The sequence below is a fragment of the Kogia breviceps genome, chromosome 12, assembly GCF_026419965.1.
Source record: "Kogia breviceps isolate mKogBre1 chromosome 12, mKogBre1 haplotype 1, whole genome shotgun sequence".
Lineage (NCBI taxonomy): Eukaryota > Metazoa > Chordata > Mammalia > Artiodactyla > Physeteridae > Kogia > Kogia breviceps.
In genome coordinates, this window is record NC_081321.1 from 82,222,349 (window position 1) to 82,248,765 (window position 26,417).

At 34.7% G+C, this 26,417-nt stretch overlaps 1 protein-coding gene across 1 annotated transcript in view; it reads right to left on the reverse strand.

The window, feature by feature from the left end:
• ANKS1B (ankyrin repeat and sterile alpha motif domain containing 1B) overlaps positions 1–26,417 on the reverse strand; it is a 1,077,938-nt gene that overhangs the window by 841,466 nt on the left and 210,055 nt on the right. The window contains exons 5-8 of the mRNA XM_067009945.1: positions 22,609–22,684; positions 19,911–20,012; positions 15,841–15,954; positions 14,707–14,873 (exon numbers count right to left, since the gene is read on the reverse strand). Coding sequence (XP_066866046.1) covers positions 14,707–14,873; positions 15,841–15,954; positions 19,911–20,012; positions 22,609–22,684 — 459 coding nt within the window. The remainder of the gene's footprint in view (positions 1–14,706; positions 14,874–15,840; positions 15,955–19,910; positions 20,013–22,608; positions 22,685–26,417) is intronic.

A 26,417-nucleotide genomic window follows, 5' to 3' on the forward strand; every position in this document is an offset into this window, starting at 1 on the left:
CCTTCCTTGGTACTATATATGACAGGATTCTTCTCTTCCTTCAGATTACAGTTTATACATCACTCCTCAGAGAGGTCTCCTCTAGCCACTGTATATAAACAACCACATCACCCCCTAATTACTCTATCTCACCATGGTGTGTGAGTCAGAATATCTTGGTTAAATAAATATGCCTCCAGCTTTACAAATAATCAAAGTACCTCTTAAAATTAGGTTACAGATAAGAAAAGAATTTTGACGTATGCCTTCTCATATCTGATCTATGAATACAGAATTTAATGCTTTGCACTGTGACATTGCTATGTCTAGAAAACATCAGATTCTTCAGTGTTTATGGCTACATTCTCAAAACCATAAAATGTCATTTGTTCTAAAGGATAGGATAAAATCAGAGAACTCTTAAATCAAAGGGCAGAGATACAAGTCCTTATTGATAATAGTATGATCTATCTCTTCTCCTCTTCTACTCTCCCTCTTCACAGGCACACACACACTTTTCTCATGTATTATGATTATGTATTCTATTGGAAGGAGGATGACACCAGTAGAAGGACAATTAATAAGTTATTGTGAACATGAAACACACTCAATCTCTGTGAACATCTCTCTTCCTGATGCCTTATCTGGCACTTTAACTCCCAAGAAGGATGCTTTGGGCCAATGCAGTCTTTGAAGATTATGCGGGTGAAATGACCTCATCTTAATTTATGTTGCCCAGAACCTTGTGGGTTATAGTTATGAGGGAATGAAATGAGTTCTGATTGGATATAATAGAGTGGATGAAAAGGAAGACATTGATAACATCAAATTTTAAAAGAGTAGTTGAATATCCAGAAAAAATTTATTGAGCACTTACTCTATGCTAGGAATGATAACAAGCACTTGAAATAGACAGGTTTAGTTTCATTCCTACAGAGTTTTACATAAATAAGGAGGCGGGTCAGGGAGAAGCAGGCCAAAGTTGGGTTATAACAGAGAAGATAGAATTTTAAGGACAAAAGAGCAGCAGTGAGAAAAGTCTATGAATTTGAAGAACTGAAAATATGATAATATATTCTTTTGAATACCACTTTATACTTTATATGGTACTTTAACACCAGTTTTATTTAATTTCAAGAATAAAATAATTATTAAAAGTTAAGTTACATAGAATGTAAGATAAAAATCATACAATCATCTCAATAGATGCAGAAAAAGCTTTTGACAAAATTCAACATCCTTTCATGATAAAAACACTTAACAAATTGGGTATAGAAAGAACATATCTCAACATAATAAAGGCCATATATGACAAGCCCACAGCTAACATCATACTCAATGGTGAAAGGTTGAAAGCTTTTCCTCTAAGACTAAGAACAAGACAAGAGGGTGACTACTCTCACTGCTCCTATTCGACATAGTACTGTAAGTCCTAGCCAGAGCAATCAGGCAAGAAAAAGAAATAAAAGGTATACAAATCAAAAAGGAAAGAGGAAAACTATCTTCGCAGACAATATGATGTCATATATGGGAAATCCTAAAGACTCCACTTCCATCTGTGGATCTCAGATTCCAATGGAATCCACCAAAAAACCTAGAACTAATCAATAAATTCAGTTAAGCTGCAGGATACAAAATCAACAAATAGAAATCATTTGAATTTCTATACATTAACAACAAAATATCTGAAAAATAAAGAAAACAATCCAATTCACAAGAGTATCAAAAACAATACAATACTTATGTATAAATTTAACCAAGGTGAAAGATCTATTAATCTTTATGATTAACTGAAAACTACAACACTTAAAAGAAAATGAAGACACAAACATATGGAAAGATATTCTGTGTTCATGGATCAGGAGAACCAATATTGCTAAAAGCTCCATATTATCCCAAAGCCATCTATAGATTCAATGCAATACCTATCAAAATTCCAATGGCATTTTTCACAGGAACAAGAAAAGCAAACCTTAAAATGTAAGTCATTTTGCCTTGATGACCAATCAAATTTGCATTCATAGGAACAGAAAAAGAAAGTAAAGGCAAATTAGGGTCAGATCATTGGAATCTGAGATCCATAGATACATGTGGGTAAGAAGAAAATGGGTCTGAGTAGTTGACTCAAATCAACATTTTAAAAATGTTATAGTGCAGTTCACAAACAGCATAAGAATCACCTAGGGAGTTTTATTGTAAATAATCCACCTCCAGACATTCTGACTCAGTAGGTCGAGGTGAGAAAGACCTTTCAGAAACACTTTGCTGCAGATGAGAAATCTGAAGATCAGGATAGTATTTATCTAAGGAGTAGAACTGGGATTCAAACACAGGTCTGTTTGAGTTCAAAGTTCCTATTTTCTACACTAAAATGTTACTCCAAGTTACAAATACATGTTATTGAAGAAATTAGTATAATTCCTTAAGGTGGGGACTCAGTAAGTTAGTGAAGCTGATGATAATAACTATGACAATAAAGATTCTTTAAATGTTTAGGAAAATGGCACCTTGCTAAGTTAAAGCAAGATTATAGGGCAAAAAGAAAATCTTCAAGGCTAGAATAGATTTATTTCAGCAACATAGAATGGATGACTATAGGAAAAGTTATAACATATGTCAATGTTGGTCTCATTTATTTTGGGGGCAAGCTATTTCCACTTTTACTAATATACACTTCTCACTGGTTCATTATCTTCATTCATTTTAGGACCTTTCATTTCCCATCAAATCCATTTTCTTGACTACCTCATTCTTTCTCCAAATTAAGACTTTGTTTCTCATTATTAATGATTTGGTAGTATAGACTGGCAGCTATCAACTAAATGGAACTGTTGTGAAACTGCAAGCAACCAAAACATTTAAACTTTAAAAAGCATAGATGGTAGAAATAAAAATTCTGGCAAAAACAAGTCAAAATAATACCAGACAATTTTAAAATTCTAATTCTGAGATGAAAGCAGGCCACACAGTATCTTTTCCATTTACTGTTACTGACTTTGATTGTATCGTAGAGAAATCTAATTCTTCATCTGTTAGAGGCTGAATTGATTCCATTATTCAGTAGTCATGTCCCAAATGGCCCCATGGTAAAATATGTTAGAAGCATGAGTGATTTCAGTAATGTTTTCTTGGTTACTAGTCCAATACTCCATTAGTATTAATTTGCTCTTCAAGGTGAAAAACATTTCCCTGAACATGAAGATAAGTGATTATCGCCACTGACATGTCTCTTTAAGCTCAGGCTCTAGACTGATTTCCTTTGGCATTAGGAAGCAAAATGGGATTCCTTTATAATGGCAGGCTGTCCAAGGCCTTTACTCCAAAAGAGAATCAAGAACTCTCAAATGCACACCATGCAACAGAATTACAAATCAGGTGCATTATGGCAAAAGACATGCAGCTAAGAGTTGTCAAAACTTAACTTATTCATTATCTGGAGAGTAAGATTAGAATAAAGCTGAATTATTATCAAATTTTCAACAAAATATTACAATAATTCCTGAGTATATAGATTCTCAGGGAAATCGTAATAGCTGAGTTCTTCTGTTAGAAAGATTAAATTCAAGTTAGAGAGAGATCAGAGAGAATGAAAATATCAAAACAAAAATTGGCTGATGTTGCATCTGCAGAGTAGATAAAATGATCACTTCACAAACTTCATTAAATTCAAATATATAAAAGTTTAATTAGGAAGGGAGTTTGCTGCCTTTGGATACCTTAACAGAATGCTCTTAGTATTAAGATATTTTAGTGTCAAACGCATTTTTAAATGTGCACAAAATAATACTATGCATCAGTTGAGCACATCATAATCAGCAAGAATCATTAACAATTGGGGGGAAATGTTCACTGTAGGCTTAAGCCCATTTTCTTTATGATTAACTGAAAAAATTGCTTCAGAAATAGGCCCTCTCAACTTATACAGAAAAAATAACAGTGACGAATTCAAAAAATGTTTATCACAAAATTGAAGATTTGAAAATTTAATAATATAATTGAGACATATGCTCCCATATTCTTATAGTAAATTTCCTTTATCTATGTTATCAGGAATCAAACATGATATTTGCAATGTAAGACTTCTTTGTTATCAGTAAAAGAGATGCATTACTACCTATGAAAGATATGACTTGACCTAAGATGTTTGTGATTTTATGTTGTGAGGAAGTTTATAATATAGTTTAAGTGGGTATTTCACTTCATCTTCAAATCAAATGGTGAGGCATTCATTATTTGAAACATCAACCAACAGAGGAAGTTTTTCTGAGATTAAAAAGACTCCTTGTTAGAGCTCTTCCATAGGTATACACTAAATTCAGTTATTAAACAGACTTTTGATGTCCTGCGTATCATATCAATTTAACAAATGTTTATTAAGCACGTAAGTGAGGAACAATGCTATGGAGACACACTCACACACAGAGATCAATATTTCCCTGTCATCAAATGGCTTCTAAGCAAAGCCAAAAATGAAGATTTATGCACCAATACTACACAGCAGACTATGAAATCTGCATAATAGATATATAAATAAAATTAATGATATCTGATCCAAATAGTTGGATCTAAATAGGAGGATCAAAAAAGGTTTTGTGAAGGATGGTTTTCAATAAGTAAAAACAATAGGGAAAAGAATTACACATGGATAAAACATGTGAGCATGAGCAGAGATAAGGAAAGACACACACTTGAGAATAATCCACTTAACCAAAACATTAAATTTATCTAAGACATTAATGGAAGAAAGCTAGAAATATATGATGAAGCTAGAACATGGAAGGCCTTGAATGCCAGAGTTAAAATTCTGTATTGAATTTGTATAGTGAGGACCAGTGCTAGCTTTGAGGAGAGTGAAATAATCAGAAATGCACTTAAGGCATATTGATTTGGCAAGAGTATCAAGAATACATTGGGGCAAGTGAAGAGAGAAAACTAGAAGATAGGATAAGAGGCTCCTGCAATAATTCAAGTGAAATTGCAAGATGGTGGGGATGATGAAAAGGTAATGGTAGTCAATGTGGAAGATACTAATGACAGACAGGCTGACCTAATGGTTAGAATCATGACCTTGTAAGATAGCAAACCTAAGTTCAGATAGCAGCTTTACTTTTTGATAGTTCTATGACCCTGGCCAAGTTATTTTACTCTTAATTTCCACATTGAGAATAATAAAACCTACCTCATGGCACTGTTGTGAGGAATAAAGGAGATAATGACTTTAACATGCTTACCACAATGTCTAGAACTTAGTCAAAACTTAGTACTTAATAAATGCTATTTTCAGAGATCATAGCTTGGCAACTGTTTATTGATTTTTAGCAGCCACATTTCACTGTTGGTTCACATTGCAATTGTGGTCACTTAAACACCCAGAACTTTTTGCATGAACTATTCCCCCAAATTAAACCTCTCCCATTTTATATCACTAAATTTTTAGGAATCTAATTGGGGATTTTATATTAAGTCCCATTGAATTCTGTGTTTTTATTTTGAGCCACGAATCTGTTTATTGAGATAATTTTTCATGTAAGATCAATTATTTGCCATGTTTGCTATTCCTCCCTAACATGTGCAGACCTGACTATAATAGATGATTGGTTTTTTCAAAGTAAAGTACTGACTATGACTAATCCAAGAACTGAATATTTATTTAGCATTTCACTAGAGAAATCCCCTCTACATTGACATTGAGTGATTATTAAAAAGTCTAGACAAAGCTGGACAAAGTCTATGAAACATAAAAATCAAGATGGCATGTTTTTAACAACACAAAAGAAAATAGCTCTTTTTCTGTGATTGACAGAAAACCATATTAAACTTTTTTTTTTTTTTTTTAGTAATGAGTAAACTAAGGCTTGAAAAGATCAAGTATCTTCCAAAGGTCACTCTGCTAGTAAGTGGCGGAACAAGAATGCAAACCCAGGTTTATGCTATTAACTGCTAGACTAACTTACCTCCCTAAAATAGATGGTTGAAACTCCACGCTTGATGGAAAAACACTTGTCCTTGTACTCTGAAATTCACCTCCAAATAATTAAACATGTTTTTCGATGATGATAGTTTATTTACAAGAAGATATGCACTCACATGCAGTGTCTGCCTTCTTATGTATTTACTCATTCAGTGAACTTTCACTGAGAGACCACTACATTTGAGGCATTGTGCTAGGCAGGATGTGATTACAGAGGTCAATCAAATACAGATCATGCCATCAAGGAGTCTATAAGAAGTAATATTTTTAAATGTATAAACTTACAAGACAAAATAGAACAAAGAGATGTGACATGAAAGGTAAAAGCAATTGTGTCTGAAATTCAGAAGAATGTCTCTTTTATCCTAGTAGCCATTTATCTAAAGGATCTTCTTAGATTCACTATAGGTACAAATTTTCTTCCTAGGGTAAAAATAGAGACAAAAATCTTACCATTCTGATTCTGGATTTTTCCTTGTGTGTACATATAGTACATATATGGTTAATGGTATCAGTTTCAAAATATAAATATAGGTCAACAGAATCTATGCATTCCCTAAATCCTGGAAAATCTGTTAGGACAAACCAAACCTGAGCTTAATACACAGCAGACTTGAGTCATCACTTCCAAAAAATTTGTTCAACTATGTAAGACATGAATTATTAAAGTTACAAATACCCTTCTGAATATTATATTCCCCCAAAAATAATAGTTACCACTGCTTAAGATTTAGCTCCATTATTTAAAAAACTCATATATGCTAAAGAATCACTTACAATCTTGTAAGAAGAACACTCTATATAGAAAATTCATTTCCCAAAGTACTCTAATTCTGACAGGAACTGGATGAGATAGCCACTAAAGTCTCTCACAACTCTGAAATTTTTGCATTCCTGATATTAAGCTCTAGAATTGTGTTAAAATATGTTTGAAAGTTAACTTTGTGTCAGAAACACCATTTGAATTTTAGGCAGCCCAATTTGAGTCTATTTTAAGACTTGAAAATTTGGGCACCAAACTAACTATATTTTCCTATACACACCCCTCCTCACCCCAAGAGTACTCTCATGCAATTTACAGAAGCTTGGCATAAAAACTGAGAAGTTGAACATGAAATCTTAAAATGCTAAATATCTCATACTTCAGAAAGCTTACACATAATTAAGGATTCTACATTGGACCGAAAGGGAAATAACATAAAAGAGATAAGCGAGAAGAGTTAAATAGCTCAAAACCTGCCAATACAACCCCTTTCAAACAATAACCCTTAGATGCTGCTTGTGTCTAGGTTTCCCCTCAGAAGAAAAATTACATAATGCATTTCATCCCTGATGCTTCTTATTTATTTCATAGGGACACAGGATGATGAGGCAATAATGCCTTTTTTTTACATTCATTTATTTATTTTTCATTTTTTTTGCGGTAGGCGGGCCTCTCATTGTTGTGGCCTCTCCCGTTGCGGAGCACAGGCTCCAGACGCGCAGGCGCAGCGGCCACGGCTCACGGGCCCAGCCGCTCCGCGGCACGTGGGATCTTCCCGGACCGGGGCACGAACCCGCGTCCCCTGCATCGGCAGGCGGACTCCCAACCACTGCGCCACCAGGGAAGCCCGGCAATAATGCCTTTTTAATTTTATATCTTAAAACAATGTTTCCCTGAAACCTAAATTCTGAAATTTGCTCGAATGATCTTACGCTATCATCAAATTTCTCTAAGGCATGGTGTGTTCACATTTAAGAGTTGTGTACGTTGCTTACAAACATGGAGGGAAAGCTGCAAATATGACTTGGAAAAACAAATGAGAATAGAAAATTTTTTTCAGATAATTTTATACTCTTTCAAAAACCTAAATTTCAGGGGTTGATAAAGAATGTGAAGATATTTATATTTCTTCAAAATTTACATTCTAGATTATATAATGTCTTAATTCAACTTAGAAAACGATTCCATATGCATATTATAAAAGAATTTAAAACAGACTGACTTTTGAATTAAAATTTATGCAAAATAAAATGTAATTTTAACTTGAGATGCCCTTCACATTAAATGTAAAACCTTCTATCAAATACATACAAGCATAATAAGAATTTAATTTCTAATTCACTAATTTTAGTAAAATTATTCAAACTACCACCTTAAGGCTAATATTTTAATAAAACCAAAACCTCCAATTCAAAAATAAAAGTTCTTACATAAGATGGCTGATTTTGTATTTTAAATTACTGAATTAGAGCGCCCTCTATCGGAAGAAAAAAAGCAGTAAAAGCTAAACTGATGAAGAATAGTTAAAATACCCACAAAATTCAAGCCAAATAATTAATATGAAAAATACATTTATTAATAACATAAATGCTATAAAACATATTTTCCTTATATTTTGATTTCTTTTAAATTTTAGAATTATTTTTCATATTACAATGAATAAGTTGAATGTTTCATATAATCTAAAATTAAATTTTAAATGAACCCAAATGCCCATCCTCAGTCAATAATGTGAATAATAAACAAAACTGTTTTCCACATTTAATATTGCATTAAAATATAGAAATAATTGTAATTTAGTACTATGGCTGGACTATCATTTTCCTTAATGATAAACTAAAAACCTCCCTAATTCAAGACAGTTCTTACACCGGAGAGTATGGGAATTAGGCTGGGCACCAGAAGATCTATCAGATTTATTTAGATCTAAAATTCTATAATCCTGTGGTGTTATCAAGACCTCAGTTCAGACGCATCATCTGAGGCCTGAATTACCTCAGTAAGTTCCCAGCAGATTTTTGGTCCTCCAGGCCAATAATGTGCATGTTAGAATAAGCTTTTTAAAGAAACAATGCTCAAAGAATCAACACTGTGAAAATGACTATAGTATGCAAATCAATCTACAGATTCAATACGATCCCTATCAAACTACCAGTGGTATTTTTCACAGAATTAGAACAAAAAATTGCATAATTTGTATGGAAACACAAAAGACCCCAAATAGGAAAAACAATCTTGAAAAAGAAAAACAGAGCTGGAGGAATCAGACTCCCTGACTTCAGACTATACTACAAAGCTACAGTAATCAAGACAGTATTGTACTGGCACACAAACAGAAATATAGATCAATGGAACAGGATAGAAAGTCCAGAGATAAACCCATGCACATATGGTCACCTTATCTTTGACAAAGGAGGCAAGAATTTACAATGGAGAAAGGACAGCCTCTTCAATAAGTGGTGCTGGGACAACTGGACAGCTACATATAAAAGAATGAAATTAGAATACCCCCTAACACCGTATACAAAAATAAACTCAAAATGGATTACAGACCTAAATGTAAGGCCAGACACTATAAAACTCTTAGAGGAAAACATAGGCAGAATGGACATATATACACTACCAAACGTAAAATAGATAACTTAGTGGGAAGCAGCCACATAGCACAGGGAGATCAGTTTGGTGCTTTGTGACCACCTAGAGGGGTGGGATAGGGAGGGTGGGAGGGAGGGTGATGTAAGAGGGAAGAGGTATGGGGACATATGTATACGTATAACTGATTCACTTTGTTATAAAGCAGAAACTAACACACCATTGTAAAGCAATTATTCTCCAATAAAGATGTTAAAAAAAAACATAGGCAGAACACTCTATGACATAAATTACAGCAAGATCCTTTTTGACCCACCTCCTAGAGAAATGGAAATAAAAACAAAAATAAACAGATGGGACCTAATGAAACTTAAAAGCTTTTTGCACAGCAAAGGAAACCATAAACAAGACGAAAAGACAACCCTCAGAATGGGAGAAAATATTTGCAAATGAAGCAACTGACAAAGGATTAATCTCCAAAATATACAAGCAAGCTCATGCAGCTCAGTTTCAAAAAAACAAACAACACAATCCAAAAATGGGCAGAAGAGCTAAATAGACATTTCTCCAAAGAAGATATACAGATTGCCAACAAACACATGAAAGGATGCTCAACATCACTAATCATTAGAGAAATGCAAATCAAAACTACAATGAGGTATCACCTCACAGCATTCAGAATGGCCATCATCAAAAAATCTACAAATAATAAATGCTTGAGAGGGTGTGAAGAAAAGGGAACCCTCTTGCACTGTTGGTAGGAGTGTAAATTGATACAGCCACTATGAAGAACAGTATGGAGGTTCCTTAAAAAACTAAAATTAGAACTATCATATGATCCAGCAATCCCACTACTGGGCATATACCCTGAAAAAAACCATAATTCAAAGAGTCATGTACCAACACATATATATGGACTCTAAGAAAAAAAAATGTCAAGAAGAGATTAGTGGTAATATGGGAATAAAACACAGACTTACTAGAGCATGGACTTGAGGATATGGGGAGGGGGAAGGGTAAGCTATGAGGAAGTGAGAGAGTGGCAGGGACATATATACACTACCAAATGTAAATTAGATAGCTAGTGGGAAGCTGCCGCATAGCACAGGGAGATCACCTCTGTGCTTTGTGACCACCTAGAGGGGTGGGATAGGGAGGGTAGGAGAGAGGGTGACTGAAGAGGGAAGAGATATGGGAACATATGTATATGTATAACTGATTCACTTTGTTGTAAAGGAAAAACTAACACACTATTGTAAAACAGTTATACTCCAATAAAGAAGTTTAAAAAAAAAAAAAAAGAGTCATGTACCACAATATTCACTGCAGCACTCTTTACAATAGCCAGGACATGGAAGCAACCTAAGTGTCCATCAACAGATGAATGGATAAAGATGTGGCACATATATACAATGGACTATTACTCAGCCATAAAAAGAAATGAAATTCAGTTATTTGTAGTGAGGTGGATGGACCTAGAGTCTGTCATACAGAGTGAAATAAGTCAGAAAGAGAAAAACAAATACCGTATGCTAACACATATATATGGAATCTAAAAAAAAAAAAGATTCTGAAGAACCTAGGGGTAGGACAGGAATAGAGACACAGACGTAGAGAATGGACTTGAGGACATGGGGAGGGGTAAGGATAAGCTGGGACGAAGTGAGAGAGTGGCACGGACATATATACATTATCAAATGTAAAACAGATAGCTAGTGGGAAGCAGCCGCATAGCACAAGGAGACCAGCTAGGTGTTTTGTGACCACCTAGAGGGGTGGGATAGGGAGGGTGGGAGGGAGACGCAAGAGGGAGGGGATAAGGGGATATATGTATACGTATAGCTGATTAACTTCGTTATATAGCGGAAACTAACACAACAATGTAAAGCAATTATACTCCAATAAAGATGCTAAAAAAAGAACAATGCTCAGAGTCAGCCAAAACAATTCTGATTTAGTTGGTCTGCCATGATACCTGAGGGTGTCAGTATTTTCTGAAGCCTTCCCAGATAAGCCTAATGTATGACCATTGCTGAGAGTCACTGTTTGAGTCCCTCCCCAGAACATCTGACATATAGTTACCACTTTTATCTTCTAAAAATGTCACCTTCATGAAAGAACTCCCATACTCAAAAGTTATTCTCCTCTGCATCAATATTAAACTTCTGACTAGCTTCCCAAATCTAATTATTTGTCCCTGTTCTCTAAGTAAATAGTTGAGTGGTAAGGGGTATGGCTCCAAGCCCCAGACTGCCTTTGTTCAGATCCTGGCCCTGGTACTTACCGTGTAAACTTGGGAAAGTCATACAAGTTCTCTGTGCCTCCGTTTTCTTATCTGTAAAATGGGAGGAATAATACTACCTATATCATAGGGTTAGTGTGAGGATTAAATCAGTTAATATAAATAAAGTGTTCTATCAGTGTTAAATATTATCATTACTTATCCAGTTTTACTCCCCACTACTTTTCAAAACAAATTCTTATGGTAAATCATCCTCATGTTAAATGCTAGGCCTCACCTCTGTGCTTTTGCACATCCTATTTCTGCAGGCTAGAATCCTCTCCCATTCATTCATTCATTCATTCCAATACAAGTGCAAAGAATGTGTCCCCTTCCTCCAGATCCCAGTTTAATTTCTGCCTACCTCCATGAAGACTTCAATGAATACCTATAAATCACTAACCTCTCCCTTTAAAAAAATATTCCTTTGGCCACAGGGTAGTTTATTATAAGAAATGTAGCTGGGAAGTAATGACATTGGCTCTGAGTTTGAATCCTAGATCTGCCAATTGCCAGCTGAGTCATTTCCCAAATCTGTAACTCCATTGTTAGGATTACTGTGTGGATTAGGTGGCATAAGTCATATAAAGCATTAGAACAGCAAATAGCAAGCACCTAATAAATGTCAGCTCTTATAATATATATTTGTTGTTTATATGTTAGTCTTGTCTGCACACTGCGATTGAGGACTTCTTGGGGTAGAAATTTTGAACTCCCTGAAGTCAGAAACTGCATCTCATTATTGCTATTATAAATTCTATAGCTCACAACGTGGTAATGACCATCTATATCAGGTGATCTGTAAGTATTCAATTAAAATATTTTGCATAATTTGAGAGCATAATTCATTTTAAAAACTTGGAAAAACACTTTTGATAAACGGAAACAGATATTCAACAAAACAAGAATGACCCAAATAAAACACAGGCTGTAGAGAAGGTTCTAAGAAATTGCATTACTTTTTAAACATTCAATAACAAGTTTCTATCGGATTCAACTTCTGAAAGGCCACTTCCAATAAAGCCTTTTATGTGTCTAAAATCCTTTAGATTTTTATCATTTTCTAAAAAATAAATACCAAAATTCTCACCCTGACATTCAAATCATCCATAGCCTGACCTTGACCTATCTTCTAATATTATCTCCCATTGTCCCCCTTTATAAACTTTATTATTCCAGATAAATAGAACTGCTTGCTCTTACTCATATGTACCCTCTGCTTTTCTGCCTCATGTAACCTTTAATATTTTGTATGACAATATTTTCAAAGAACTCAATATAAAGTTTGTCACAGGAACAAACAGTGATTGCTTGTATGGAAGTACAACCTTGAATTTTGAACTTAACTTCAACTTATGAACATTCATTTCTCCCTTACTAATATCACAATAACAGTCTTTGACTTACAAAACAAATTGGCCATCATTTCCCCAAATTATGTCATCCTCTCAATGCCAAAAGCCCCTGCCATCACCACCCAAAAGCTATAAGTTTGGATTACGTTCTCCAAGAAGATCATGTAGAGCCCAAAGTGCACAAGATATCAATTGAATAAAAGAAAAAAAAAATTAGATTTCTATTTTACACTTATTCTTTATCCTCTTCACTTGAATTTCTCTTGTAGTATATGCCCCATAATTTATAGCATATATTCTTAGAATAAGTGTGTGTATATATGTATACATATATATATATAAAATTATAAATACATTTGGGATGTTTGCTCAAAATTTGTTTACTACTGGTACCTACAACACAAAAAGTTTAGAAACCACTGGTCTAGAAAATTAGGGCTTTCAGAAAATCTGTGGGTTAAGAAGTAGAGGGCCCGAAGGAGCCACTTAGTGGACCTGAACACCATGTATTGTTTATGTAGGATAAATACATTTTAATTTCTAACCAACTTACAAGGAAATGTTGAAATGTAACTGGTTTGTAATTGGAGTTAGCATAGACCCGTTTTAGATTTATTTAAAACAAGGAGTTTTGTCCTAACATTAAAATTACTACAGTAAATATTTCATCAATATAAAAATTTCATTTGGTAAAACCTACAAGTATTTACTTCAGTTTATATATAATTAATCATAATTATTCAAAAGAGCTTTTATTGGAGCCAATAATGTGATGTTTTCAAAAGACAGGGTGGCAAAGGATAAAAGAAAAAACAGGCCTAGAAGGTAAGACTGGCCATGGACTTAGACAAGCAGATACTACCCTACTACCCTGGGAAACTGTCACTGCTCACACATTAAGTGACGAAATAAAGTAAATGTTCTCATAACAGTCACTATACTTAGCAATTTTTTTTTTTAGCTTTCATAAATAAAATGACATAACACAATCCACTCTCTTATGGGCTTTTGAAGAAAGTGTAATATTTCTATAACAAACTAAGTTCTAAAAGTGAGAAAAGGTTTCATATCATAATAATACATTTCCTTTAATATTAATGCATCCTATAAATCCTTCCTCTATAGGATAAAAGACAGGTACACAAATCTTGACTTTAATCTGATTGATTCTCAATAGTTTTTCTTGCTTTGTGTTAACATAAAAATCCAAATAAGCAAGAATCTCTAACACAAGATTTAAATTCTGAGCTTATAGGTTGCATGCAAATCCATTTGGACTTGCATAAGATTATAGAAATAGGCAGGTCAAACTTTCCACAACCTCTCTCACCTATTATGACTTACAGAGTGGCTGGGGAAGTATATACGCATGGCTCAGCTTTGTCTTTCTTCTTCAAGATAGGGTTAGATTCAGATCATAGAGAAAACAGGGAAAAAAGACAAAAGGAAGGTTTTCTTTTTTCTTTGGAAACCAATATCATTATGCCCAATAAACCTAAAAGAACATAAAGAAACTATGAATTCATGTGTTAAGAGGGTCTAACAGTGAGATCATCACAATCCATAAGTGATTTATCAAAGCATTTCTTCCCTACACATGCAGTGAGAATGAAACACCAATGAATATCAGGGCAAGAGCAACAGGAAGCTTGACATTTGACACTGGCTAAATCTGAAGATAGGATAGCACATAAATCCTATGCCTCTCAGGTACACAACAAACTGGCAAAGACAGACGCATTGTCTTCTTTCCCCCGTTACTTACTACACTCTGGCTTCCATTTTTCCCAAGTTCTTCCTCTGAAATCTTGCTCAAATTATCTAAGTAGTGGTCTGATATTGTGTGGCACAAATCTTCAAAAGAATAATCCTTTTCTTGACAGAGCTTTATTTCATCCAAGAGTTTTGATAATTCTCCAGTCACAGTTTCACCTGTAAGAAGACAGTAAATTTTTCAAAAGTTTCAAGAAAGAATACTGCTAAAACTTGATGTTAAACAACAAAAATATAACTAGTAAGGTGCTAGAACTCAAAATATGGCAAACAAGATTAAGTTGTCAGAAAATTTATTTTGCTGAAAGCAAGGTACTAAATCATAATTAGTACAATAATGTTAAAAGACAAAGAGAAATTCCAGTTTTGCCTATTTTTATTCTTTCTCAAAATGGAAATAAGTATTGAAGGTTTACATATATGTAGTACATAAAAGCACCTGGAATTATAATTCCTAAGGCTTCATTTACTATAGCATTTAATCTTCAATAGTCTTTTATGGGCATTATACTTCACTGACAGAATTCATTCAACAATTCATTAACAAATTTGAAATGGTGCTGGGAGCCTACTTCCTAGGTTCAATAAAAAGAAACAGAACGTATTTAAACAAATAATTATGTAAGTAATTAATAAATTATGATATAAAGGGACAACAGAAGGAACAGATATATAATCTGCATCAACTGTCAACATGATTATTTTGTAGGCTGCATGCAAATATTCATTTTTTCTAATTATTCTCAGAAAGGAACTTCATCCCAATAATTCATTCTGAAAAAAAACTAGCAGTTACAATCCAGATATAAATATTTTTATTCTACATTAAAAACATACCTTAGGAAAAAAAAAGCCAACTGTGAAATACCCACTCCATGTAAACTTCATGACAGCAGGGATTGCTATATCCTTTGATCACCACTGTATCTCAGGACCAAAAATTGTGCCTGACAAATAGCAGGAGCTCAATAAATGTTGACTAAATAAATGGATAAAATATAGAGTATAACTTATTAGACCTGACATTTTCACAAGTATGAGCCTTTTTGTACATATAGGACAAACATAAAAGTTTAGTACATAACAGACTAATATCATTTCAAGGGTTTTACAATTAGCTACTCACTTTTGGTCTTCTGGGAAGGAGACTCAACAGGAGATGAAATATGTGTTTCTTGTGTTGTATCTTCCTGTATGTGTGCTTCAAGGACTGTTGATCTTCCCACGCCTTCTAAATATTCTGTGTATATAAGTTTTTGAAATTATATACTTGAATTCATTTATTTTAAAAACTTTAACTTTGTTTTACTTTTGATGGTCATTTTTTCATTTATTTCTTTATATCCTAAGTTTTTAAAGAACTTCAAAAAAAACCAAACAAACTGAAAGAACTTCATGATGAGCTATTAATTTAAAGCTTTTAAATTAAAACAGAAAATATATTTTAGAAGAGACTCACGAATACTTTTTCTGAAAACTAAATTTTTGTCACAACCTTTCCTTAACATCCTCAGTTTCTATAAATATATCCTACCTGAAGGTTTAAAACTCTCTGAATGATGCTTTGAATAGACTTCATCCCTAAACAGGGATATCAAATTCAGAAGGATATAATGATCAGTCAGGTAACATACATGAATGAAGTGGGATAAGTTTAATTTATGATGGTGCTGTAATCTTGTAAGATAAGCACAATTGCGTATTGAACTTTAGTTCAACAAAGAAATAATGTTCTTTCCCATTTTTTTATTGACATTTATTTTATTTTTTAAATTTTATTTCATTTCATTTTATTTGGCTGTGCCATACAGCATGCAGGCTCCTAGTTCTGTGACCAGGGAGCAAACCCAGGCCCTGGCTGTGAGAGTGCAGAATCCCAACACCTGGACCACCAGGGAATTCCCGATTATTGACATTTTACCTTTTTTTTTTTTGTCCCACACTCAGCCTATCTCTCATTTTTCCAATTCTGATGAGGATATAATAATAATAAAACTTAAATATTGCTTACTATGTACCCAGCAGTGTTCTAAGTATTCAATATAAATTAACTCATTTAATCTTCACAAAACTATGACACAGGCACTAGGTACTATCTCAGTTTTAAAGGTGACAGCTAAAGGGGAAGGATTATTAACTTGGCTATGTTCATTCAGCTAATAAGGGGCAAAGCCAGATAGATACAAGAAGCATCTCACTTTTCTCTTAATCATAAGAAAACAGCATCTGAATGCAGGGATAAATGTCAATTAACATTCAACCTCAATTTAACAAAAAAAAAAAAAAAAAAAAAAAATGGAAAGCCTGCAGAGCCTGGTTAACCAGAGAGCAGATGCCCCATCTAAAGTTCAGCAATGAAGTAAAACGAAAGCCTGCATTTTGTTGAGAAACCAAAACTCTGGGGAGTTAGCTGAAATCCTAGATTTTTAAATGCTGAAAGCTAATTCAATTTTTACAGAAACACAGTGTGAGCCAAAAGTATGTGATCTAAACAAAACATATCTGCTACCCGCCAAAAGGCATTCAGCCCACAGTGGATGGTTTACAGCCTCTGGCTAAGGGGTTAAATCAATACTTGCGCTTCTTTATTCAGAAGGAACCCCTTCTTCTTGAAATTCACTTAAGAAACTTTGTGCTATCATGCCAACCACTTTTGTTTTCATACTATCCAAATAGTTTCTATCTAAGAGCAATTCTACTAGGCAAATTCTAATAGGAAAAGAAAGTAACTTATGGGACTCTATCCTGAAAATTTCTGACCCAGGCAATAATTTTATCTACTATAAATTGTCTTTACTACAATAACAAACTTTTTCATAAGACTTAAAATGTACCAGTGATTTGGGACTTCCTTGGCGGTGCAGTGGTTAAGAACCTGCCAGCCAATGCAGGGGACATGGGTTCGAGCCCTGGTCCGGGAAGATCTCACATGCTGCGGAGCAACTAAGCCCATGTGCCTCAACTACTGAGCCTGCACTCTAGAGCCCGTGAGCCACAACTACTGAGCCCACGAGCCGCAACTACTGAGCCCACGAGCCGCAACTACTGAAGCCCAAGAACCTAGAGCCCATGCTCCGCAACAAGAGAAGCCACCGCAATTAGAAGCCCGTGCACAACAAAAAGTAGCCCCCGCTCCCTGCAACTAGAGAAACCCCACACACAGCAATGAAAAACCAATACAGCCATTAATTAATTAATTAATTAATTAAAAATAAAGAATAAAATAAAATGTACCAGTGATCTGAAAACCAGGAATGCAGAGAATATAATGTGTTCACTTTCTAAAATTTGACAATAATTTTAAAAATTCAAAGATGTCACAAATATTCCATCACAAATTGGCATACCTAATGAATCTTGACCATTTAAGAGAACAGAGAGTTACTCCTATATAATAACATTTTCATCTAAGTTGAAGCAATGCAATATGTTAAAAATGTCTGTAATTTTGTCATGCCCCCTTTTTAGTGGATGACATTTATTTTGCTTCTCCCAAAAGACATATTATGCACAAGTCTCAGTTTTTTTAAAGTTCAGTTAGAGACAAAAATCCAATATGAAACACAAAGTGCCTAGAAGGGAAAGACTTTTTAAAATACTGTATATCACTCTTTTATTTTTCAGTTTTCACTCAACTTGACTTTAACTTGAATTAATATGACGATCCATACTTGTATTCGCCTCTGATTTATCTCTATATGCGCTTGGCTTGCAATTAACTTCTTTATTGACAAGAAAATTGTAGGGGTTTGAACTTCCCTGAGAGGTTTCGGAAGTAAAGAAAGAAAAGAACATAACGACCTCCTGTAGTGCATCTATTCTTTTCCCCTCTGTGGGCTTTGCTGACTCCTCTGTATCTATTATGCATGTCTCCTGCTCAACATGGTTTTAATTCACCTATCTCCTTGCAGGACAAAGTTGCTCTTCAGGTTCTCAAATGATATCCGGTGTCACCCATCCCACCTCCCTCTATTACATTCACAGCCAATCTGTAACAACTGTAGGGGATAATCCCCACTGAACAGTGCAGGAGCTAAGTGGAAAGGAAAGAACAAACAACTGGATTTTTAAGGGAATATGCTACATATCAGGCCTAATCACCAAGCAGAAATGGAAAGCACTTAAATCTAAATTTTTCATAAAAGTTTTAGATCAAAAGGGGAAGTATGTAATCCTGCAAATGAAAACGTAGTACCTAGATGGCTGTCAAACCTTCAATAGACCTAGTAATTGCAACTAACTACAAATGTACTTAAAATGACCTTTATCAAAACCAAAGGCTGGCAAGACTGAATTCTCTTGTACTACTGGATTTGGTAGGAAATAATCTGTATTCTTTCAACTAAGTACAATTTTGTTGTTGTTAACCCAGCATTTACACACCAGTTCTACCACTTAGAACAGGATATATAAGTTTGATCAAGTCACTTAGCCTCTTGGAGCTTCAGTTTCCCTCACGTGCAAAAAGAAGAATAACGATATCTGACTTATCTACCTCACAGTTATAGAAAACAGACAAAATAATAGAAAAATCCCTGAAAACTCTTAAAGCATTATTCAAGTGTAAGATAATACCTCAGCATCATCACTTTACAGTCCTCATACCTTCAAGTTCATAACTACATATTTATTACATGTGTTTAATTTAAAACGCTTTTTAATATCACATAAGTAAAAAAAAAATTTAGCTTTTTAAAAATTACTGAGCAGTTGAAAAACCGAAATAACACATTAAAAGGTAGTAATTATTATTGAGTTTAAAAGTCTACCAGGAGGGGAGGGCGAAGGGTAAGCGGTGACGATGTGAGAGAGTGGCAGGGACATATACACACTACCAAATGTAAATTAGATAGCTAGTGGGAAGCTGCAGCATAGCACAGGGAGTTCACCTCTGTGCTTTGTGACCACCTAGAGGGGTGGGATAGGGAGGGTGGGAGGGAGGGTGACACAAGAGGGAAGAGTTATGGGAACATATGTATATGTATAACTGACTCACTTTGTTGTAAAGGAGAAACTAGCACACTATTATAAAACAGTTATACTCAAATAAAGATGTTAAAAAAAAAAGTCTACCAGGAAAAAAAGCAAATAATAAGTTCATTCAAAAGTAAATGTTAAAACCCAAGAGAAAACTAGGACAGTTTTAATTTAATCTTAATTGTAACACAAACCCATCCATCATTCAATACTCTTTACCTTGTAAGAGACTTGCAATCTGGAGAGATTTCTGAGATGGATGTTCTTTCAGAATGTCTAAGACAGTTCTACCTAAGCTATCTTTTATGTTGGCATCAATTCCTGAAAGAAAAAGAAAAACCCACTAGATGTACAAAAGTGGGGTATCACTAGAAGATACAGTCAACACATAACTGCTCTAATTTCAAAAGTATATAGACCAAGCACTTAAGGTGATTTTTAAAAATTAAGACAGACAGACAGACACACACACACACACACACACACACACACACACACACACACACGATTTTAGTAAGAAAGAAGGTGGGAGACCACTGATGCCAAAGATTAGGAACATTCTTGATAATGAATTAACTATTAAAGGGCACTGATCCATTCATTAATATTGTTTTTTCATATTATAGCTAATTGAGGTTATAGCTAGTTAACTAAATGGTAGACTATAAAGCTGAAAAATATTACTGATTTAGAATTTAAATTCCTAAAGTATAATGGTCATATGATTTATATATTCTGTATAATATGGTAAAAATAAAAATAATGTACCATGTAAGTAGTATAAGAACAGTCTTAGAATACTTTAGTATTCACAAAAGTTGAAAAAGCAGGATTATCTTGAATTATTGTCCAAATACAAAGTCAAATATTTAATATTTATTTATGCAAGATTATATTCAATGTCAGCAACACTCATCAAATACCTGGTGAACAAACTTCTTAAAGTTTGCAACTGAAATACCTTTGGAATTATTTTAGTTCTGAAATGTTTATTGTAAAGAGTTTTTATTGTAAAGAGTTTAATGTAGCAAACAGCAAAAAGTTTATAAACTTCCCAAATATCTAAGCACAGACAAAGCCAGGTTTCAGAATCTAGCCTCAACAGTTAGTTCATTATAATAAAATTATTAAGTATTTGCTTAAATTTGTATGGAAATGTGCTACCAGCACGTATTTAATTGGTTGCCTCATTTATTATATCGTTGTGTTACATATACATGAAATTTTAACTTCATGTAAGAACAATCACAATGCAATAGTCTGCCAATACTTTTCATTTAACATTTTTACTGAGGAAAATAAACACACTAAATACAGTTTAAAACACAAAAGACTCACATCAATTGTTTACAAGCATAAATTTGTATCCATGCCTTATTTTTTTGAATTTTATTTTATTTATTTTTGTATATAGCAGGTTATTAGTTATCCATTTTATACATATTAATGTATATATGTCAATCTCAATCTCCCAATTCATCACACCACCACCACACTCACCCACCACTGCTTCCCCTCCTTAGTGTCCATACGTTTGTTCTCTATATCTGTGTCTCTATTTCTGCCCTGCAAACTCATGTATCTGTACCATTTTTCTAGGTTCCACATATATGCGTCAATATACGATATTTGTTTTTCTCCTTCTGACTTACTTCACTCTGTATGACAGTCTCTAGGTTCATCCACGTCTCTACAAATGACCCAATTTTGTTCCTCTTTATGGCTGAGTAATATTCCATTGTATATATATGTACCACATCTTCTTTATCCATTCATCTGTCAATGGGCATTTAGGTTGCTTCCATGACCTGGCTATTGTAAATAGTGCAGCAATGAACACTGGGTTGCATGTGTCTTTTTGAATTATGGTTTTCTCTGGGTATATGCCCAGGTGTGGGATTGCTGGGTCATATGGTAATTCTATTTTTAGTTTTTTAAGGAACCTCCATACTGTTATCCATAGTGGCTGTATCAATTTACATTCCCACCTACAGTGCAAGAGGGTTCCCTTTTCTCCACACCCTATCCATTATCCATGCCTTTTGATCTTAAAAAAATCTGACCTCAGTTCCAATTTTATTTCAATCATAATATACATATGGAGACAAATAAGCCTACTTTGTTCTTCCTTCAAAGCTTTCCCTCTAAAAGGTTCCCTTTAAATCACTGCAGCTTACAAACAATAGCTACTCAGTTGATGAAGTAACTAGAAGGAGAATTTACGTTAAGGACACAGAACTCTAATTTCTGCTTACCATTATTCACAATATAAAAGCCTAGGGGGCTTCCCTAGTGGTACAGTGGTTGAGAGTCCGCCTGCCGATGCAGGGGACACAGGTTCGTGCCCCGGTCCGTGAGGATCCCACATATCACGGAGCAGCTGGGCCCGTGAGCCATGGCCACTGAGCCTGTGCATCCGGAGCCTGTGCTCCGCAACGGGAGAGGCCACAACAGTGAGAGGCCCGCATACCACAAGAAAAATAAAAATAAAAAAATAAAAACCTAGGGAAAGTAGTACGTTCTTTAATAAACCAAGCAATTGTCTTAACTTCAAGGGGATCAGTTCCACCCTCCTATAGAAGGCAGAGATTTCGTTTTCTTTTTGGTAGTTTCTATTTTAATGTGATTTAAATGTATAAAATTATAATTTCTAAAAGTTTTTTATTAAAGTATCTACTGAATAAAGGAAGGTACACATTTTTATCAGTTTTTTTTCCTAAACATTGAGGCTCAATTCTACATGGTATGAATATGTACCTGCAATTTAGAGTGAAGGTAAGAAATAAGGGTGATTGTCAAGAAAAAAAAAAAAAAAAGTGTCATTTTCCTTTGTCTACTCCTGAAATACAAATAGTTTTGGGCAAGATAAGCCCTATGGAGAATCAAGATAAGTTTCATGGAGAATCATGATAGTTACCTGTTTCTAAGAGAACTCGCACAACATCTACCTTTCCAAACAAAGCTGCTTCGTGAAGTGCGCTCCCTTTTTCTGTCTGGAAAAAAAAAAAAAAAAAAGAAGGAAAAAGAAGCACAGTTGCATTAGGAATGCTTAGGTTAAAAAATTCTGTCATTTTATGTATTCATACATATTCTCTGTAATCTTAGCACTCTGACAGAAAGGTAGTGTGAAATAAAGAAGAGATTCTAGAAACAAGACCCAAAAGCTTGAATTTGTGAAACACCTCTGCTTCTGTGTAGCCATTTGACCTTGTTATGTTGGTAAGCCACTCACCTTCTCTTAGTCCTCAAATATAGAGTACTAATGCCTACCTCACGAGGCTTTTGTGAATATCCAATGAGTTCACTCAGTTCAGCATGCATTAATACCAACTCTATACCAAAAATAGTTGAGGGATGTTCTGAGGTATGGAAATATGATCCTGGCCCTTGTATATTTACATTCTATCTGAGGAAACAGATATACAAATAAATATTAATGGTAAACAAAATCTAAACAATTTAACATGGCTTACAAAACCTGGACAATCTTCTCCTTGCTTTCCTTTCCATATTCTCTCTTGCCCCAGACCTTCTACCTTATTTATGCTCCAAGCATACTAAACTTTCTTCTATTAGTCTCATTCTCTGTGTTCTTCTGTAAGGATCTCAAAAGCTGGTCTGGCAGGATCTAACTCCTAGCCCTCTTTATCTCGCCATCACCTATACCACCAGCTCTCAGTCTTCAGCATGAATCAGTTCTGGGCGCCACCGTGAGAAGTTCTGATTCAGTAGCCTGGGATGAGGCCCCAAAATTTCCATTTCTAACAAGTCCCCAGGTAATAATAAGGGTCTAGGGAGTATAATTGAGAACCACAGACCTATACTACATGTCAAATCTTCATTTTAATATAATTTCACTCAGGAAGATACTGCTTGCCCCTAAAGTCCAGCACTTTTCCTGTGCATTACACATCAATCTAATCTTCCTCATCATAGCATTTATAGTACTACATTATAAAGTTATGTGATTGTCTATTCCCTTTATAAACTGTAATTTTAGTGGAAATGTAGACCACATCTATTTTTTTCATCATGGTATCACCAAAGCCTAGAAAAAAGTACCTCAAAAATGTAGACATTTAAGAATTATTTTGAGGGCAAAAGGTAGAAGGTAGGAACATAACATAGATGACAAGAATTTGTGAGTATTGCAGGGAGAGATTGGTTTCTGCCTTGAGGAAGATCAAGGAAGATTTCAAAGAGGAAGCTTTTTCAAATATACATTAAAAAATTTTTTTTTCCTCTCAAGAATTTTAAAATGTCTACCAGGTCCTTAGTATGTGCACATGTCTCTGTGTGTTAAACTGAACAGTGTCATTATGGCAACTTTGTCCTCTTGTACTAAAAGTAATCTCTAGTATGGGATTTTCATCTCCATACAAAAAAGAAATATCACTATAAAATAATATATAATGTAAAAATGTTTTTAATTAATAAAATCTTATTGTATAATTAACCCAGTATAAAATGGTTTATAAATGCATTCATTGTTAAGAAGGCTTGAGGACCACTGAAGATCTATCAACATTATCTGAATTTATTGCCAAAAACGCATAACTGAAATGCACTTGATTTATAATTTTCTGGGTATGATATGTATAGACACTAATAAAAATGGAAATAAAATAATTTATAAATATATATAGCACTATACGGAGGGAAAATGAAACTGTAGAAACTTACGCAGCTCCTTAAAACAATGTTTCAATGTGTGGTATAAAAAGTTAATTTTTTTCACTCCCTAAAAAATATCCCTTGAAATAATCTAATTTTCTCACTCTCATTCTATGTCTTTCAACCAACTTTCTTACTACTAATTTGATTTCCTTCAAATTTTCACAAAAGTTTGGACTTAATGTTAGAAAAACCCTTCCTGAAATAGCACTCCTTAAAATTCTGAAAAACTAAACAATATTTTAAATATAGAGATGAAAAGGAAAATGGAATTCCTCAGAGCCTGGGGAAGGGAATGAGGGACAGAAAGTATGAATCCAGGCAGTGAGCACTGGAAGAAGAATTTGTTCAAGGAAATCTACCAATCCCTAATAGATTAGTACCTGGGCTTTAACCAAGGTGGGACTGGGAGGGGAGCAGGAGACAAAGTCTGAAGCCCAAGCAAGCTGAGAGGATAGATCAAGGACTCCTACAAAAATTAAAACCCCCAAAGAACAACAGCCTCAGTAAAAAAAATAAAATAAAAATTAAAAACTTGTTACAAACATCTGTTGCAGAGAGGGAAAGTAAGGTTTTAGCTCTAAACAGATTAGAATGACAGAAATAAATCCCACTGCTCTAAGAATTCTTAATCACAATTCTGTCCTCACAAGGGTTTGAGGCCAAAGTTAACACAATCTCTGTGCCCCTCAGGGCCAAAAATGTAGAATAAAGTGATTTGGGTTTGTAGTACCAGAAGTAGACATAAATGCTTAGCAGAAGCAGATATAAATCCTCTCTGAAAAAATACACTTTAAACTCAGGCCTCTAAGAGTTCCAAGGGTTAAAGCTCTAAAAAACACAAATTCAAATTTAGAAACCACTGAACATGAAAGGAAATAAGACACTATGAGTAAGAAATAGTAGAAACAAAAAAAAAGGTAATGGACTTCCCTGGGGGCACAGTGGTTAAGAATCCGCCTGTACAGTACAGTCCAACTATACTTTTGTTTGTACTGTCCAACAGTACAGTACAACTATACTTTTGGACTGTAAAAATTAGTCAGTCTTTCTAAACCCATGGTTGATGTAATTAGCTTCTCTGGTAAGAGAATGTGAGAATTGTCAAAATGGAATGGATCGTTCTCATAAACTTAAGGGAAACAGTGGAACTAGGAACTATTTACTGCTATCCCAGTATTATCACAAATAGTATAAAATTTAAATAGGTCAAATTTATAGACTTTTCCTTTTCAAAATATAGGTTAATTCCATAATATTTTGTAATTTACCATCCTCTACCTTGAGTCAGCATCTACTATTCTCATTCAAATTAACTTACTACCATTCTGTTCACCTCAGCACTCTCTCCAAAATCCACAATCCACAATTGGCCAAACCTTGAAAAACTGTGTTCTCATGAAATAATATTTACTCTAAAACATTCTACAAGCAAGTGGAATGTATACAAAGAAATAACACTAGGACTTCCCTGGTGGAGCAGGGGTTAAGAATCTGCCTGCCAATCAATGCAGGGGACATGGGTTCGATCCCTAGTCTGGGAAGATCCCACGTGCCACGGAACAACTAAATCCATGCACCACAACTACTGACCCTGCGCTCTAGAGCCCGCGAGCCACAACTTCTGAGCCCACGTGCCACAACTACTGAAGCCCACATGCCCTAGAGCCTGCGTGCCACAACTACTGAGCCTGCATGCTGCAACTACTGAAGCCCATGCACCTAGAGCCCATGCTCCGCAACAAGAGAAGCCACCGCAATGAGAAGCCTGCACACCACAATGAAGAGTAGCCCCTGATCACCGCAACTAGAGAAAGCCTGCACACAGCAACAAAGACCCAATGCAGCCAAAATAAATAAATAAATAAATAAGAAGGCAGTCTTAGGAGAGTGCTGACACTGGCTGTGGATGCAGGAGCAAATGGGCCCACAGCCCTCGGTGCCCCTAAAAAAAAAGAAAGAAAGAAATAACACTAAAATAGGTGAACCCAAGTTTGGGGCCTGCTTTTCCAATATATCAAATTTCTCCATTGCTTTAAAATTAATCATTTA